General features: G+C 38.0%; 1 protein-coding gene across 11 annotated transcripts in view; it reads right to left on the bottom strand.

Annotated features, from left to right (window-relative positions):
* MARCHF1 (membrane associated ring-CH-type finger 1) overlaps positions 1 to 20,365 on the bottom strand; it is a 906,067-nt gene that overhangs the window by 79,233 nt on the left and 806,469 nt on the right. For 9 of the 11 annotated variants that reach the window (XM_074396769.1, XM_074396771.1, XM_074396767.1 and 6 more), the window contains 2 exons: positions 1,077 to 1,156; positions 28 to 795 (listed from right to left, as the gene is read on the bottom strand). In XM_074396769.1, coding sequence (XP_074252870.1) covers positions 28 to 795; positions 1,077 to 1,156 — 848 coding nt within the window. Of the gene's footprint in view, positions 1 to 27; positions 796 to 1,076; positions 1,157 to 1,388; positions 1,581 to 20,365 lie in introns of those variants that run through there. The other 2 variants (XM_074396775.1, XM_074396776.1) reach the window with 2 other exon arrangements.

Here is a 20,365-nt window from a genome sequence, read left to right as displayed (position 1 = left end):
ATCAAGCCTTTCTCTATAGTAACTGACCTGCATACTTCTAAATTATCAGACCCATCATCGTAGGTGGCAGGAGGCTTCTGAACAGGGTTATTCACCTGGAGCCCTGCATCATTCATGTCCTTGCCACCTTCTGTAACGGCCAGTATTTCAGTGCTGGAATCTGTTTCTGAAAATTTCTTCTTTATTATTTCATTTTTCCTCAGGCTTTGCAAGAGCTGAGGATCTCTGTGGTGATATCTACCTTTGCTCTTCTCATGACTTCTTGAGGAGCTCTTAATTTCAGAGGATCCTTGAGTGAGAGAAGTGTTGCATTCATGGTACCTTGTACCTTTTCCTCTGCGGAGATTTAAAGAGCAACTTTCACATTCGAGCAGCTCTTGTTGCTCTTTACTCTTGGGTCCCAGATCAACAAGTTCAATTCCATTAGGAGTGGAAGACCCAGCTACGTTTTCACACAGCTTGTTATTATTTCTCCTCCTTCTCCTTGACAGTCTGAATTTAACCTGGGCTCTTCTTTTTGCCTGAATCCAATGACTCTCATCTGAGGAAGATGAATCTGAAGAATCTGTGTAAAGCTCCCTCCACCTGGGGCTTGAGATTTGGAGGTGAAAGTCATTTCTTCTCCCTCTTACTTGTTCTTCTGCAGCATGCTCATGTCTCTCAGAGGCCTTTCTCCTCCTCCTAGGTCTTTGTTTTACTGGTTTCTTACCAGACTCCTTCCTAGCAGGGCTCAGCACCATGACAGGGGTGCAATACTCAAATGACTCTTCTGACATGTCATGCAAGATGGCAGATCTAGACAGAGCAGTAGGCAAAGGATGGGAAATGGGAATGGAGAGGAAAGCCATGGAAAAACAGAGAGAAAGAGAGAATGATGAAAATGATAGTATGGACCAGAAGTAGATAAATAAAGGTCAATTGAAGAAAATGAACTAAATGAAAAAAGAATAGCTAGTATAAATTGCCTATGAACGATGTAAAGCAGAAGCAAGAGCCACACATTCTCAGAATAAAAGGCAAGAATATAAAATACTGATTCAAAGAACATTGATTAAGATAATTTGTTCAGCACTTACCTGCAGATGTCCTGAGTAGATGGACAGACAGACAACCTTGATTGGCTCCTGGGAGCTGTCCCTGTGGTTGGGCTGCTTGCCTGGAGAAACAAGTTAGATAATTTGGCATCTTGATTAAGGTAATACATGGTTGATATCTTGCTTTTTTTCCACATATTTAAAAAATTACAACAAACGTGGCTGCTGGTCATGTTGCTCACAGTGCAGAACAGAGAATATAGGAAGTTAAAGGTTCGTTTTGCAAAAGTAAAACTTATTTGAGGAACCTGGAACAGCTGAAATGTTGTACTGTTTTGCTGTTTCTTCACTTACGAGAGAGGAAGATGATTCCACAAGTTTCTATTCTATTTACTGTAATCATTTGAGTAGAATAGCTCAATTTGCTTTGGAAACAAATAAATAGTACTTGGAGATCCTATGATATAAGGACTAAGGCACTATAATGTGACAAGGATAGTAATAGTCTGAGAAGTCTAATCAAGTAGCCATTGGCTGCTAGATACTTCCTGGAGCTAACATTCAAGGCCCCACGGGATAAGATATTTGAAAATACTTTGCAATATTTAAAAGTCTGAAGTAATTGCTATTAAAATTTCATTAGTAAACTAATAAAATACATCCGTTATAACACTTTTGACCTTTCATATCTTTTAACCCTATGACGGTATTGTCTGAGAATAAGAAAGCCTGAAACATCAGATTATTAGCATAAAGTTGAGTGCATTCCACTAAAGTCCTACCTTACAAACACGATATGTTCTTCACTCTATTTGACTTTAACCTGTTCTGTTTAATAGAGATTATAATGGTAAATAAAAAACCTAGACTGTAGGGACAGTTTTCTATGTTCCAGGCATTTTGCTGCAGCTTTAACTAATGTCTCAAAAATCCTACAATAATCTTACAAGTGGAAAGCAATAATCACTAACAGTTTTGAGTGAATAATATATGCTTATTACTGATCTAAGCCATTTCCATATATTCATTTATTAATACAATAAATCTACATAGTAAATACTACAATTACATACAAGCTGCAGTTGAGGAAACTGAGAAATTGAGGCTGCTTCTCACTAATAGGTGATAAGATGAGATCTGGACCAGGTATCTGGCTCCACTCTCTGTTCTCATATCTGCCACTAGTACAACTTGTCTGCATTTACACTGGATGAAACCAAGGAAATCTTGGGTCCAGATTCTGGCCTGTTTGACTGCATAGACGAAATGCACAATTTTATCATCAAGAAAGTAAAAGTAAAGGTAGAAAGATTACCCCAAATTTCAAAGTAATTCTAAAATTTTTTAAAGATACATAATGACAATTCTGAAATCCAGAGGAAGAGGAACAAATTCTAACTCAAGAGATCAGATAATACTTGAAGAGAGTGTATGGCAGGATAAATAATGTTCCCCCAAATGATCTCCACATCCTAATCTTTTATGGCAAAACGGACTTCACAGATTGAATAAGTTAACTATCTTGAGTTGAAGAGATTTATGTGAATTATATTGATAACCCCAATGTAATCATTAGGATTCTTATGAGAGGGAGGCAGTAGAGTTAAGGTCAGAGAAGATGAAGAATATGAATAGAGGTAAGAAAGGAGGGACGATGCTACATTGATGGCTTTCAAGGTGAAAAAAGGTAGATCCTGAGGACGGTGGCATGGGGAAGCTTAAAAAGGCTAGAAAATGAGTTCTAGAGCTCCCAGAAGGAATTCAGCCCTACTGACATGTTGATTTTAGCTCAGTTGATTTATTTGATTCCTAACCTCTAGAATTATGAGATGATGAAGCCCCAGGGAAATGAAGATGCAGAGTCCGTTGCCAGGTCAGGATGCATTCTGGTAGTGGCTCTGCTCTCAGAATGGTGCCATTTTGCAGCAGGTTAGGTCCCAGGAAGTAGGGGGGACCCCTATGACATGGATTATATAAAATTATGATGGATGTAGTGATCCAGCTAATCTTAAAAAGCAAATAGGAATTACTAAAAAGATTAAAAGGCCGGGTGCGGTGGTTCACACCTCTAATCCCAGCACTTTGGGAGTGAATCACCTGAGGTCAGGAGTTCAAGACCAGGCTGACCAACATGGAGAAACCTTGTCTCTATTAAAAATACAAAAAAATTAGCCAGGTGTGGTAGCCCATGCCTGTAATCCCAGCTACTCAGGAGGTTGAGGCAGAAGAATCGCTTGAACCCAGGAGGCAGAGGTTGTGGTGAGCTGAGATTGCACCACTGCACACCAGCCTGGGCAACAAGAGCAAAACTCTGTCACACACACAAAAAAAAAAAAAAAAAAAAGAAAAAGAAAAGAAAAGAAAAAAGGGTTAAAAATATTCCAGGTAGAAGAAACCATTTGTTAAGAGATCTAAAGACTCAGCCCAAAAGCTCTTGGAACTGATACAGGGATTCAGTAAGTTTGCAGGATACTAATCAACATAGAAAAAGCAATCATGTTTCTAAACCCTGGTGAAACAAAGTAGATGAGAAATAAATCAAAAAAGAAATTCCATTTAATGGCAAACAGACAAAAAAAAAAAAAAACAAAACCAAAACCCAGTTAAAGAATGTTCATTGCAGCACTGTTTACAATAGCAAAGACCTGGAACCAACCCAAATGCCCAACGATGATAGACTGGATAGGGAAAATGTGGTACATATACATGATGGAATATTACGCAGCCATCAAAAACGATGAGTTCACATCCTTTGTAGGGACATGGATGAATCTGGAAGCCATCATTCTCAGCAAACTGACACAAGAGCAGAAAATCAAACACCACATATTCTCATTCAAAGGCGGGTGTTGAACAATGAGAACACATGGACACCGGGAGGGGAGCACTACACACTGGGGTCCATTGGGGGGAAATGGGGGAGGGACGTGGGGGTGGGGAGGTGGGAAGAGATAGCATGGGGAGAAATGACAGATACAGGTGAGGGGACGGAAGACAGCAAATCACACTGCCATGTGTGTACCTATGCAATAATCTTGCATGTTCTTCACATGTACCCCAAAACCTAAAATGCAATTTAAAAAAAGATAAATTTAACTAAGAATGTGAAAGATCTCTAAAATGAAAACCATAAAACAGTAATGAAAGAAATTGAAGAGGAATCAAAAAAAAAAATGAAAAGGTTCTATGTTCATGGAATGGAAGAATCAATATTGTTGAAATGATTAAAACATCCAAAGCAATCTACAGTTTCAATGCAAATTTTACCAATATATCAAGGAAATTATTTGAAGAAAGAAAAAACAATCCCCAAAATCACACAGAGCCACAAAAGAGCCCGAATAACCAAAGCAATATTGAGCAAAAAGAACTAAGCTGGAAGCAACACACTACTTGACTTCAAAATATACTACACATTCATAGTAATCAAAAGAGCATGGCATTGGTATAAAAACAGACACACAGACCCATGGAACACAACGGGGAATTCAGAAATTAACCCACATATTTAAAACCAACTGATTTTCAACAAAAATGTCCAGAACTTACACTGGAAAAAGTACAACCTCTTTAGTAAATGATGCTTAGTAAATTGGATATCCATATGTAGAAGAATGAAACTAGACTCCTACCTGTCACCACATATAAAAATCAACTAAAAATGAATTAAAGACTTAAATGCAGACCCATAACTAAAAGACTATTAGAAAACATGGAGAAATTGCTTCAGTACATTGATCTAGAAAAGATTTTATGGGTAAGGCTTCAAAGGCACAGACAACAAAAAGCAAAATGACAAATGAGACTATATCAAACTAAAAAGCAACATTTTCTCCTTGCTTGTGCAAAGGATTATTTCCTCTGCCCAACAAAGAAAACAATCAACAGAGTGAAGAGACAGCTTGTAGAATGGGAGAAAATATATGCAAACCACACATCCAATGAGGGACTAATATACAGAACATATAAGGAACCCAAACAGCTTAACAGCAATAATAATAATCTGATTGTAAAACGGGAAAATGATTTGAATAGATATTTCTCAAAACAAGACATACACATGGCCAGAACATATATGACAGTGTTCAACATCACTATAATTATGGAATTACAAATCAAAACCACAGTGAGATATCATCTCACTCTCCTTAGGATATCTATTATCAAAAATACAAAAAAAATGGGCATGGAGGTGTGTGCCTGTAGTCCCAGCTACTTAGGAGTATGTAGTGTAGGCTTACTGGAGCCCAGGTGTTTGAAGCTAGCCTGGGCAACATAGTGAGACCCTTGTAAAATTCACCAGAATTTGTGAGGATGAAAAAAAATGGAAACTCTTATATACTACTGGTAGAAATGTAATTTAGTATAGCCAATATGGAAAACAGTGGGGAAATTGCTTAAAAAATCTAAAAATAGTACTACCATATGATCCAGCAATCCCAATATACTGGGAATTTATTCAAAGAGGAGGAAATCGGTTCATGAAAGAGATATGTGAACCCCTATGATTATTGTAGCATTATTAACAATAGGTTCATCCATGTCCCTACAAAGGACATGAACTCATCGTTTTTGATGGCTGCGTAATATTCCATGGTGTATATGTACCACATTTTCCCTATCCAGTCTATCATCGTTGGGCATTTGGGTTGGTTCCAAGTCTTTGCTATTGTAAACAGTGCTGCAATGAACATTCTTTAACTGGGTTTTTTTTTTTTTTTTGTCTGTTTGCCATTAAATGTTCATCAACAGATGAATGAATAAATAAAATGTGATATATATGCACAATAGCATTCTGTTTACCCATAGAGAAGGAGCAAAATCATGTCACTTGCAGCAACATAGATGAGCCTGGGAGACAGCGGGTTAAATAAAATAAGGCAGGCACAGAGGTAACTATTGCATTTTCTCCCTCATATGCAGGAGTTAAAAAATTTGGCTCATGGAAGTAGAAATTAGAATTGCGGTTTTTGGAGACTGGCATTGATCGAGGGCAGCGGCAAGGAGAAGTGAGGTTACAGACGAAAAAGTACAGCCAGATAAGAGGAAGATGTTTCAGTGGTTTATAACACCATAGAGTGAATAGCATTAACAAGAGTTTATTGCGTAGTTTCAAAAAGCTAGAAGAGATATGGAATGTTTCCCATACAAAAATAATAGATGTCTGAAGTGATGGATTGATAATTATCCTGGTTTGATCACTACAAATTGTATACATATAATGAAATATCACTCTGTATCCCTAAATATGTAAATTATTACACTTTAACTAAAAATAAGAATTTTAAAAAACTTACTCCTTTCAAGTTTTTTAAAGATGAACTTAATCTCTGCATCCTTTGAACAGATATATAGCTAATTTTTTTAAAAAAACCTAAGAATATCTGTTCTCTAAGCAGTATATAACGTTGTTAAATTATACATTCATTATTCTATGCATGACCATATAGTCTAATAAAGAACTCTCTATATAGCGGGCACTGGGTAAAGATCATCTGTGAGGTCTGCTACTTGCCCTCTTTGAAAGAAATGAATGCAGCCTAAGTGTCCTGAAATCACTGATGATGTTATGATGTATGTGAACCACAGGATGATGAGCATAATGGATACCTATGGCTATGAAGCTACGCAAAGATGTCACAATAGACATTAGAGCAATAAAGCAAATTTCATAAATCCATAGGTCTGAACGAATGTATGTTTTATAATGGGAAAATGATGTATGGCTGAATAGTAACGCAGCATCTTCAAAACACACAGCTTTCCTTTGAAGAGCGTTTCTGTCCACCATGACATTGAATCAGATAGCATTTATATCTATAGCCCTTAAGTATTTTGAAGGGAATAGAAAACATTCCTTGTTGTCAAAGAATATTCAAATGGGTCATATCCGATACATGCTCCGTTTGCTGGTGGACTACCGTAGCAGATGCTGTGCCTGTATCCTCAGCCCTCTTCTGAGTTCACCTGAATGCTGACTGCTTCCCACGTCAGTGCCTGTGCCTGTTTCTCTGCCCTAGGTCTTTTATAGTTTAACGTGCTTTCGCTTGGCCGCACACAGGCACGACCTGGAAGTGTGGCATGGTTAATACACCTGGGGACAACTCTTGGAGTAGAGTCCGTGGATGGATGCTGTGGCCTCCTCGCTCTTCAGAAGAGCGGTTCTGGGAAATTCTGAGGTAACTTCCAGAGTTTCTCAAAGGTCTCAAGCTGGATGGAGGCTTAGCTTTCCTCATCTCAATTGTGTCTTAACATTTCCCTTTCTCTGTCTTACTTTTCACATGCATTGCTGTCCTTGATGGGATCACTTCCTAGCCAAACTATCTGCACTCAACTAAAATAGCATCAAAATTAAGTCTGTGACTTAGTTAACCAGCTGCCTCTTGTGGGACACAGTTAAAATACAATGAATTCTAGCTTGTTTCACTTTTGATTCATTTGCTCAGCGAACAAAAATTAAAGGTTTATTACACAATAGATACTATGGGATACTCCGGAAATAAAGAAACAGATGGCACCCCAAACGGGCTTCTTGTTTAGTGGACAGATTTAAATGAACTGGCAATTTTAATACAGTCTGGTATATCCTGATAGTGCCCAATCATGAGGTTCTGATGAAGAAAGGACGTTTAATGTAGCGAAGAACAGATATTTAATGTCAGCTTCCCAGAGAAGGAGACACCCGTACAGCACAAGGTGAGTGCGAGTCAAGTGGGGGATGGCAGTCCCAACAAGGACAAGGACGTGTAAAACACAGAGTAGAGAGAACATGTCTCGGTAGGGGAACTACAGAAAGTTTTGTAGTGACTGGGAGAAAGGTGTTGAGCGAAGTAAGAAGTGGTACATAGTTAAGATGAAAAAGCAGGTGAAGGTTTTGAATGTTATGTTCACACGTTGGATTGCATCTTCAAAAGAATGAAAAGTTATTGCAAGTATTCAGCAGCAAATAGAACTGATCAAATCTGGGCACTAGAAAGCTCACTTTGGCAGCTGAGAATTGGCAGATTCAGGACTGGCTGAAAGCAAAGAGCAGAGTTACGATTCTATACAACCAGGATGCAGTGAGGATGGAGAACAGGGATAGTTTTGCATTAGAATCCTAACAGGTTGTTTTTATTCTAAAATATGATAAAAATCACTTGAAACATCAACAGAAAAAGTGACATGGGGGTAAAGAGCCAGGGAAATTATTTAATAAAACTCAGTAGGATCCAGAAATCAGGGTATTTTACCAGACATCTAAATGTAGTATGACTCAAGAAATTAACAGAATATGCACGTGGCACAGGGAAAGACACTATTAGAATAGAAGAGAGAGGCTAGGAATCTATCTGTCTATACCTATCTTTCTGTTTCTCAGTATAGACAAAGTTGCATTTCTAGTCAGTAGGAAAATGTAGGTTATTTAAAAAATGGTGTTGAAAAAAACGACTAGTCATTTGGAAAAATGTAAACCTGAATCTACTGCTTAAAGTTTAGGCAACTGAAAGATTTAAATATAGTAAAAAGAAAACTCATTGAAGTATGAGAAAAAAACATAATTTATGTTTAATGTTTATAACATTGTGGAAAAAGTCCTTTGCTTATGATGACATAAAATAAAAATATAATATTGGAAAACAGACATAAATATAATTTTAAAAAATAAAAGCTTCTATTTTATAAAAAGAAAACATATACGCTCATATACCAAAACCATCCCGGACAAAACCAGAATTCATAAATAATGCCATATTTTATTACATATGTGATAGCCAAATAGCTAATTTCTCTGGTATTTGGAGATCTTTCACAGATCAAGAAAGAAAAGTTGCAGCTAGGTGCGGTGGCTCATGCCTGTAATCCCAGAACTTTGGGAGGCTGAGGTGGGAGGATCAAGAGGTCAGGGGTTCGAGACCAGTCTGGTCAACATAGTGAAACTCCATCTATACTAAAAATATAAAAATTAGCTGGGTGTAGCGGAGTGTGCCTGTAATCACAGCTATTCAGGAGGCTGAGGCAGGAGAATTGCATGAACCCAGGAGGTGGAGGCTGCAGTGAGCCAAGATCTCACTATTACACTCCAGCCTGAGCGACAGTGCAAGACTCCATCTCAAAAAAAGAAAAGAAAAGTTGATCAATTTTACAGAAAAATGAGGAAACGGGCAGGTAGTTCACAGAAGGGGAATTATATATGGCCAAAAACTCTGTGTAAAATGAAGACGCTCAATCTTGACAAGCAGATAAAGTCGTTTCTTCTCCCTACACATGAACTCCCTGGTATTCTCCTGTTCATAAGGAAGACATATAACAGACTTAGACCAGTACTTCTCAATCCTGGCTAAAAATCAGAGTTCCTGGGAAGTTTTTAAAAAATACCTTTGCCCAGATTTTATTCTAGAATCTCTGAGGAATGGACCTGTGGCACAGGACCTGGATGTTAGCATCCTTAAAAGCTGCTCCAGTGACTGTAACATCCATCCAGAGTTAGGAACTACTGGTTTAGGTTAAAGGACACCCTATCCTACTTAGAATTTTGTATTAGATTTTTTTTCCTGAGATTTCAGTGAGAGAGTATTTGTGAAAGCTTGATTTTTTTTTTAAAAAAAAGAAAACCGTGTTTTCTAAATTCCCAATTTTGGCTTTATATATCTATAAGAGACTTGGAGTTCTGGCCATAATTTTACTGCACTCTATAGAGAAAGGAGACAGAAGTTATGACTGAAGGAAAGTTTGCAGCGTACAGGAGGGAGACTTGCTCTCTGTTCATTACCACTTGCTGTTGAAGAGCAGGACAGGAAGAGAAGAACAAAGGGTTTAATTCCACGGCCTTTATTCTCTGTTTATCCACACTGGGTTGAATGTGGTTTAAGAAGAGGGTGTGGGGGTAGAGAAGGGTATGAGGCAGACTCACCGGGATATTCCCTGGGGGGAAAACGAAGAGCATGGCTCTTGTTCTTCTCTTCCTGGGATGACTATGTGGCTTTCAGGCTAGCTTCTGAGCTAGCGTGGGTAGTGCTTAATGTGGCACCTGTGTTTAAGGGTAGCAGTGACTGAGGCTGATGGACCTGAGACAGTTCCCCCCCACCATGCAGTTTGATGTGGGGTTAGGAAATCCAGGTATCTTCTTGTGCCTTCCTGGGTTGTATAAAAAGCAGCTGAGATTACTTGCCTGGGGAAGTAACCAGGGGTCACCAGAGTTAACGTTCATGTGCCTTTGTAACAGAAAGCCACAGAAAACATTACTCAGCCAAAACACTTGGCATTGTCAGTGACAGGTGCAATGGGTTGGAAGGCCAGGGCCTGGCTTGACTATCACAAGACAGTTGGCCACCAGGTCTGCCAGCCAGGAGCACCGTAGCAACAGTTCTGGAAATACCTTGGAGGGTAGAACTCTAAACAGAAGTCCCTGCTAAGGAGAATGGGAAGAAATTCTGAAAAGCTGCATGTGATTAGCTTCTAAACTGGTAGAAGCAGACCTTTTGAAAAAAAAAAAAAATCAAACATTTCCCACATCCACAGTGATAGGATTTCAGTAAGAAAAGACTGAGATCACATTTAGAAAATCACATGCTTTTCTTCCTTATATTGTGCAAAATTTACCACACTACCCACTGAGGGTCATGTAAGATTCCTAAGTAACTCTACGTAGCAAACATCTGCACTGTGGGCTGATTAAAACATTTAGATGTTGGAGAAAGTTATCTTGACGCTGAGTCTATAATTTTAAATGTCAGGCCAGACAGCTAAATGCAGAAAAGAGTGGCATGGCAAGTCATCTAATGCTCCTTTTGGCACACCGGGATTTGGAAGGAACTGCACATCTCAAACAGGGAAAACCACGTCTTCCTTTGGCAATTCATGTCCTTAGGGGAGTGGCTTAGAGCAAGCTAGACCCTTTCAGTGGGTCAAATAGAGAAGATGCAACTAATAATGCAGAATCTAGCCTGTCTTGAGAGGCCCTAGAAAGCCAGCAAGTGGAGTTACACTGATATGCAGAGGCCAAGGCCACCAGGAGACGTCTCTTGTTGAAACGTATAGTTAGAAACAGAGTAGGAATAATGACTGTCATCAGGAAGGGCAAGGCAGAAAATCTGGTTTGAAGTACTAGCACGTGTCACCTCCCATTTTTCAACAGAAATTGCCACCCATTCCTAGTAATACAGACAAGGTCCAAGAGCAGTGTTGTCAGCAGTACAGACCGCAGCACCGGGACCAGGAGATGATAAGGCTGGTTCTGAGAGCAAGGACCATCCCCCAGGTAATGACTAGGGACTACTATGCAAAGGAGGTGAGAACTCATTATAGTACTTAGGCTTCCTAGTAAAATGTAGGCATTCTGGCAGCTAGGGAAACAGATTCAGGCAGTTGTCTCTGGTACCATGGGCCACATCTTCTTAGTCCATTTCTCACATCGGCTGCAGCACCGGTGAAGTTCTTTATGAGTGCCAACTGATGTTATGGTGACAATGTACTACATCGTAGGAGTGCCATTTGTGTCTACTTTTCATTCCTGATTCCATGAGAATCTACTTATCTTGAACAAGCCTAAATGGGAGGGAGTTAACACCTCTAGGGACAGTCTTTAGTAATAACGGGTTCTGAGAGCTTGTGGATAAGAGATCCATTTCACTGACTTTCAGTTGGAAAATTTTGAGAGATACTTTGGACACTTCTTAAGAGTCCCTTTGGAGTCAACTAATTTCATTAGTTAAAATGGAAGTAACTACTAAATTCATTGCTAATTGTATTAGCATCTTAAAAATACATCCTTAAAGTAACTTTTTTTTTCCCCATCCTTGTCTTATTTTCCCTATCCCTTCATTTATAATCCCCAGGTGACCTCCTAAATCCCCTATCTGCATCAACATTCTTGTCACAAGTAGTGCTTTGAGGAGAACCCAAATTGGAGAGGCAGTCAGTACCAGAAACAGTGCCAGAAAGCAGACCCACAAGATAGAATTTAGGAGCTGGATCACTCATGGTCAGATATACCATGCTGTTGGTGAATGGAGTGGTGATAACGCCTAGTGAACTGTAACATCGCAATTACTAGATTGGACGAGGGGAAAAAAAAGTGGGTGGGGAAGCATGCAGAAGCCCACGAATTTGTGCAGGAAGGCCCATGATAATTATAAGGCTATGCAGTTGTTACCCGTTCCAAGGCTTTGGTTAACTGCCTTGGAAACGTCTATGAAAGAGAATGGCAAGTTCAGCTGAGCCAACTATCCACCGAGAACACTCCATGAAATCCTGTGTACAAGTGTACCCCCAAGTGGAGAGGTGTTGTTCCCAGGCAATCCTCAACCAAGAAAGGTCAGGTGTTGGAGGATAAATGCACCAACACCCATTCCTTCAAGTGGTCAATTCCTGGAGACTTTCTTTCTGCTCAGTCAAGCCTTGTTGCCGCATCAGGTTGGCTTCTCCTCCTTCACTGTCTCACTGCTTTTTCTGTCTCACTGCTGCTGCCTAGAAAACACTTCCCAAATAAACTACTTGTGAAAGTTCTCGTCCCAAGCTCTGCTTCTGTGAGCAAATAAACTCAGACACTAGAGGATTAGGGTGAGATTGGATTCTCAGGTCCACGGAGCAGGGTTTATGCTGCACATTTGGAAGATAAATTGGTTGACTGTTGCCATCACACCTAGTGGCCTGGACTGCCGGCTGTGCTCTTGTGGCTTTATGCATTCCCCGTCATCTGAGTGCCCTGGTTGCAGGTCTAGGGTCCAGCCTCAGTCTCACTGCACACAGATCAAGTTCTAGAACCTGGCCCTTCTTTCAATTCAATGCAGTTACTTGTTGAGAAACAGAAAACCAATATTCCCACAATTCTCATTGTCTTCAACTTCTCCTTTTTTATCTGTACTTAACCTCTCAGAGCTTTGAGATTTATTCTCTGAAGTTACAGCCCCAGTTATTTCCTTTCCTTTGTCAAAAGGCTTCAGTGGTTTCTCGTTATCTAACAAATTAAATACAAAAAGACCAGACTGGGATTTTAGAGTCTCTATATTCAGGATCCCATCTACTTTTCTGGTATTAACTTCAGCCATTCTTTTAAATTCCAGTGTTCCAACAAAACCTAGCTCATTTTCTATTCCCAAACATATCCTTACTTTTATTTTTATGCCTTTACTCTATAGAGAAAACAGTAAAATCATAGTCTTGGAATTTCCCTCAAGGTCCAGGTATTGTCCCTAGCTTTATATACACCCATTTTTCTTTAACTCCATGAGTACTTTTTAACTTCTCTTATGGTATTAATCTTGCGCTAGCATTTATTTTATCATCTGTATTACTGTCTAACAATTTCCAGACTGCCACAATGTTTTATAGTTAATCTTCTTTTGTGCTTCAATACCACATCGAGATAAAAAGGCCACAGTCTTACTAATTTTGGAAAATTCCTAGTGTCTTGTGTATAGCAGGTAGCTAATAAAGAATTGTGTGATTGATTGAGTGGAGCATGGTAACAGTAAAAGTGAGTTGAACTGAACTTGGTAATAGTTGAATCAAGCTGAACTGACCTTGGTAAATCCTAATCTGATGGCAGTAGAGATAGAGGTGACAATCACATCATAGTGAACAAGAAAGAAAGGGCTCCACTCTCCTCTGTGGAAGTGCCAATTCTACACTGTAACAAAATAAATGAACTCAGGCCAAAGTTTTATATAAGTCTTGAAGCTCTTTCTTTGAACTCCAGAGTCAAACAAGCATATCAAATGAAAGTTGTATCTTCTGCTTTCTTTGTAAAACACGAATTTCTATTTAGGAAATACCGTAATTTTGCTATGTGGAGAAGAGTATGTCCTTTAACAATTTTAAAGCTGGAAGGGTCTATTTAAAAAGAAAACACTGTAATTGAGGATAAAATGAATTAATGTCTTTTAAATGCATGGCCCTATTCAGCAGCAATGTATTGTTTTAATTTGCTAGTTGGTACATTATGAGAGCTTGGTAATTTGTTCATCCCTTTAAAAGGTGTAAGATTAAAATGAGGCTGGGGAGGAAAAAATAGCAATTGGCTGGATGAACAGAATAATATGTTCTTTGAAATGAAGCATTCTTTGTAATGGATGTTTATTTCAGATGATTACATTGTACAGTGCATTCAAATGGGAAAAACAAACAGGAGGCCAGCTGCACTAATTTTATCAAAGTTATTTATATCTGCAGTATAATTAAAGGCAGTAATTTCAAATTAGGTTTTCTGAGAATCCATTTATAGACAACACAAGGCAACTTGTCTTGGTGACATCTAGGCCATAATTGTGCTCTGGGGGCAATGTTAACTACTGCCAATTGGGTACAATGTTAACTACTGTCAATTGGTCTTGGCATTTTGAAAATTCAGTATGGTTTCAAAAGAATCTAAATGGTTGCTTCCTGGTGCCCTGACCAGTTTAGATCCACTCCACTAGAAGAATCCAATATATAATTTATGAGTGTGACAAAGAATAATCATGCATAATCATTTCAAATGGCTTCTCTTATTTAGTGATATATTAATTATACACCATGAAAAATGATTTTGGAACTTCAGATGGAAAATGCTGCTGCAGAAGCTTCTTTTTTTAAAAGACTCATTAATATCTATGATAGTTTATGAGTAACAGGTTGAAGAATTAGGTATTAAAATCAAGTATTAAAACTAGTTCTAGGGGCCGGGCATGGTGGCTCACACCTGTAATCACAGCACTTTGGGAGGCCAAGGCGGGAAGATCATGAGATCAGGAGATCAAGACCATCCTGGCCAATACGATGAAACCCTGTTTCTACTGACATACAAAAAATTAGCTGGGCAGGGTGGTGTGTGCCTGTAGTCCCAGTTACTCTAGAGGCTGAGGCAGGAGAATCACTTGAACCGGGAGGTGGGTTGGTCAGCCAAAATCATGCCACAGCACTCCAGCCTGGCAACAGAGCAAAACTCCATCTCAAAAAAGCAAAACAAGTAAAAAAAAAAACAAAAAACAAAAATGCAAACCCAGTTTTAGGGAATGGAAATAGGCCAAAAATGATCTGAAAGACTCTTTTTGGTGTTTAAAAATATATTTAATGACTGAAAAAGATAAATGTATTTATGCAATCTCAGGACTAGAGAGAAGTTTATAAAGATGACCTAGTCTAACCCTCATCTGATACTATTATCCCATTAATAATTATACTATTGCCAATGACAGGAAATTCACTGTCATCTGAGAATATCCCATACATTTTTAGAGTACTCTAATTGTATCATCCTTGTAATTTATTGAAGTCAGTTTCTTTGTGGTTTCATACACTACTCATAGTTTGATCTGCAAAGCCACATAGAATCTGCTTAATGCCTAAACCTTTCTTCTATAGCACAGCCCTTTACTGCTATTAATTCTCATATATACCCTATTCCTGCATGCCATACTTGACCCTCTTTCCACCTTATATTAGCTTAGATTATACATTTGGAGCAGTGAGTATGAAATTTTATCAGATATGAAGGATGTGGTAACAAATCTGTAAAGGAAGATTTTAGAAGATACTGGGCCTTTGATGTCAGGTTAAGTACTGTTCAATGTTATTTGACATATAATCAGTGAAGGGTTCTGACTTGGAGGTAAAGATTATGACAAGTGTTCTTTAAAAAGAGTAGTCTATATGAAAAGGGAACTAAAAATTTAATTTAGAATAGTACTAAACTCATAAAATACATACTAAGCAGTGGGACAAAATAGAATGTCCAGAAGAGATTCACACAATTATGGTCAATTTATTTACTACAAAGTTGCAAGACAATTCAATGAGGAAAGGAACATCTTTTTATAAAAAAAATGGTGCTGGAATAAACACAGCCCCATGCAAGAAAACACATCTCAACCCTTACCTTACTGGATATTAAAATTTTACTTGAAATAAGTCATAGAACTAAACATAAAAGCTAAAACTAAAGCACTGCTAGAAGAAAACATAGGAAAAATCTTTGTGATCCTGGAGTAGGAAAAGATTTTCTAGGTAAGACACAAATAGCACAAATCATAAAATAAATTAGACAATACAATAATTTCAAAAATTGTTCTTTGAAAGTTACTATAAAGGAGAAAATGCAAAGTACACATTGAATAAGAACCTTGTACCCAAAATAAAGAAATAACTCTTAGCCTCTGCTTATACTCTTATAACTCAATAATAAACAGACAACCTAAAAAATACTCTAAAGATTTGAGTAACCACTAAAAAAAAATACATGTAGTCCATTACATAAACAGAACCAATGACAAAAACCACATGATTATCTCAATAAATGCAGAAAAGGCCTCCAAAGAAATTCGACAGCCCTTCATGCTAGAAACTTTCAATAAACTAGGTATTGATGGAATGTATCTCAAAATAATAAGTGCTATTTATGACAAACCCACAGCCAATATCAAACTGAATGGGCAAAAGGTAGAAGCATTCTCTTTAAACACACGCACAAGACAAGGATGCCTCTCTCGCCCCTCAACATATTATTGGAAGTTCAGGCCAGGGCTATCAGACAAGAGAAAGAAAGAAATGGTATTCAAATAGGAAGAGAGGAAGTCAAATTGTCTCTGTATGCAGATGACATGATTGTATATTTAGAAAACTCCAGTCCAAAATCTCCTTAGGGTGATAAGCAACTTCAGTGAAGTCTCAGGTTACAAAATCAATATGCAAAAATCACAAGCTTTCTTATACACCAAAAACAGACAAATAGAGAGCCAAATCATGAGTGAATTCCCATTCACAATTGCTACAAAGAGTATAAATACCTAGAAATACAACTCACAAGGGATGTGGAATACCTCTTCAAGGAGAACTACAAACCACTGCTCAAGGAAGTAAAAGAGAACACAAACAGATGGAAAAACATTCCATGCTCATGGATAGGAAGAATCAATATTGTGAAAATGGCCATACTGCCCAAAGTAATTTATAGATTCAATGCTATCCCCATCAAGCTACCATTGATTTTTTTTTTTCACAGAATTAGAACAACTACTTTAAATTTCAAATGGAACCAATAAAAGCTTGAATAGCCAAGATGATCTTAAGCAAAAAGAACAAAGCTGGAGGCATCATGCTACCTGACTTCAAACTATACTACAAGTCTACAGTAACCAAAATAGCATGGTACTGGTACCAAAACAGATATACAGACCAGTGGAACAGAACAAAGGCCTAAGAAATAATGCCACGCATTTATAACTATCTGATCTTTGACAAACCTGAAAAAACAAGCAATGAGGAAAGGATTCCCTATTTAATAAATGGTGCTGAGAAAACTGGCTAGTTATATGCAGAAAACTGAAACTGCACTCCTTCCTTACACCTTATACAAAAGTTAATTCAAGATGGATTAAAGACTTAAACATAAGACCTAAAGCCATAAAAACCCTAGAAAAAAACCTAGGCAATACCATTCATGGCATAGGCATGTGCAAAGACTTCATGACTAAAATGCCAAAAGCAATGCCAACAAAAGCCAAAATTGACAAATGGGATCTAATTAAATTAAAGAGCTTCTGCACAGCAAAGGAAATGATTATCAGATTGAACAGGCAACCTACAGAATAGGAGAAAATTTTTGCAATCTGCCTATCTGACAAAGGTCTAATATCCAGAATCTACAAAAAACTTAAAAAAATTTACAAGAAACTCCATCAAAAAGTAGGCAAAGGAGGGCCGGGCGCGGTGGCTCAAGCCTGTAATCCCAGCACTTTGGGAGGCCGAGGTGGGTGGATCACGAGGTCAAGAGATCGAGACCATCCTGGTCAACATGGTGAAACCCCGTCTCTACTAAAAATACAAAAAATTAGCTGGGCATGGTGGCACGTGCCTGTAATCCCAGCCACTCAGGAGGCTGAGGCAGGAGAATTGCCTGAACTCAGGAGGCAGAGGTTGCGGTGAGCCGAGATCGCGCCATTGCACTCCAGCCTGGATAACAAGAGTGAAACTCCGTCTCAAAAAAAAAAAAAAAAAAAAAGTAGGCAAAAGATATGAACAGACACTTCCAAAAAGAATACATTTATGCAGCCAACAAACATATAAAAAAAAGCTCATTATCACTGGTCATTAAAGAAATGCAAATCAAAACCACAATGAGATACCATCTCATGCCAGTTAGAATGGCGATCATTAAAAAGTCAGGAAACAACAGATGCTGGAGAGGATGTGGAGAAATAGGAAAGCTTTTACACTGTTGGTGGGAGTGTAAATTAGTTCAACCATTGTGGAAGACAGTGTGATAATTCCTCAAGGATCTAGAATCAGAAATACCATCTGACCCAGCAATCCTATTACTGGGTATATACCCAAAGGATTATAAATCATTCTACTATAAAGACATATGCACATCTACATTTATTGCAGCACTATTCACAATAGCAAAGATTTGGAGCCAATCCAAATGCCAATCAATAATAGACTGGATAAAGAAAATGGGGCACATATATACCATGGAATACTGTGCAGCCATAAAAACAGATGAGTTCATGTCCTTTGCAGGGACATGGATGGAGCTGGAAACCATCATTCTCAGCAAACTAACACAGGAACAGTAAACCAAACACCACATGTTCTCACTCATAAATGGCAGTTGAACAATGAGAACACATGGACACAGGGAGGGGAACATCACACACTGGGACCTGTCAAGGGCTAGGGAGCCAAAGGGAGGGAGAGTATTAGGACAAATACCTAACATAGGTGATAGGTTCATGGGTACAGCAAACCACCATGCATACCTATACCTATGCAACAAATCTGCATGTTCTGCACATGTATCCCTGAACTTAAAGTACAATTAAAAACTGAATTTTTAATGAGCATATAAAAAGTGCCTCAAGTCATTAATCATCATTGAAATGCAAATTACAGCCACAATGACATAGCACTATATAATCATGAGAACAGCTACAATAAAAAACATGGCAATATCAAGTACTGGCAAGGATGCAGAGCACCTGGAAGATTTGTACCTTGCTGAAGGAGGTAATTGGCAGAGTCACATAAAGTTAAATGCACCTACTGTATAACCTAATCATTATTTTATATACTTACCTGAGAAAAATTGAATTCTATGTCTACCCACACCAAGATTCATACATAAATATTTAAGATAGCAGTTTATTTAAAATAGGCCCAAACTGTAAATAATCAAGATCTTCATCAACAGGTAAACGAATAAACAAAATGTGGTATATTCATACAATAAAATACTACTCAGCAATAAAAAGAAAAAAATACTTAGATATGCAAACACATAAAGAATCTCAAAGTAATTATGCTGAGTGAAAGAAGCCAGTTATAAGAGTATATACAGCATCTTTCTATTTATAAAATTAAAACAATCTAGAGTGACATGAAGCAATTTAGTGGTTGCTAAGGGCAGAGGTTAAAAGAGGTATGGATAGATTCCATACTCCAGAGAATTTTCGGGGAATTGATAGAAATATTCTGTGTCTTGATTGTGGCAGAGTTTTAATTAAAACTTATTAGCTTGAACAATTTAAAGGGAAACAGTCTATTGTCCTATCCATTATTCTTAAAATACTTTAAATTTCTCCTAAGTAAATTTGATAAGAATAAAGTTTAACTTGGCTATAGTGTGCAAAATGGATTGTGGTGAGAATGTTTAGACTGGAAGCTATAAAAGCAATGCATATTTCTGTGTTCAAGGGGAGATGTTATTAATGTCTGTTGTATAGTATGATTAAGGAAATGTTAAAAGTTAGAAGAACAAATGAAAAAGAGAAAGGAGAAAAAGGAAGAGAAAGATGAATACAAGAAAAGAACAAAATTGGTAGCAGAGCCAAAGTTTGAAAGTGAAAAGCTGAGAGAAGGCCAGAGAAAAAGCAAGAAAGAGGAAAAGAAATAAAGCCAATGAAAGAATAGAAAAGAGAGACAGAAAGGGATAAAAAAGAGAAGATATTTTTGTCCATACATGTTGTATGTTGTGGAGAGGATGCCGGTCTCTGTGGTTTTGGAAATATTAGGTACTACAGCAGTGATTTCCAGTTTCATAGAATATCAAATTATTTAACTTAGCTACTTTGCTAAGATGTTTTTCAAAGTTGGACTTTCTGAGACATGAAGCATCTTAGGTGTATCTCAAACTAGAATAAAATATGTTCATTAAGATTTAAATACGTAACATAAATAAGTTGAAGAATATTTTTCTTTTTTCTGAGATGGAGTCTCCCTCTGTTTCCCAGGCTGGAGTGTAGTAGTGTGATCTCGGCTCACTGTAACCTCTGCCTCCCAGGTTCAAGAGATTCTCCTGCCTCAGTCTCCTGAGTAGCTAGTATTACAGGCACATACCACAACACCCATCTAATGTTTGTATTTTTAGTAGAGAC

The sequence above is a fragment of the Saimiri boliviensis genome, chromosome 3, assembly GCF_048565385.1.
Source record: "Saimiri boliviensis isolate mSaiBol1 chromosome 3, mSaiBol1.pri, whole genome shotgun sequence".
Lineage (NCBI taxonomy): Eukaryota > Metazoa > Chordata > Mammalia > Primates > Cebidae > Saimiri > Saimiri boliviensis.
Note: the sequence above shows the minus strand (reverse complement) of the source record. Positions and strands in the feature narration are given on the sequence as shown.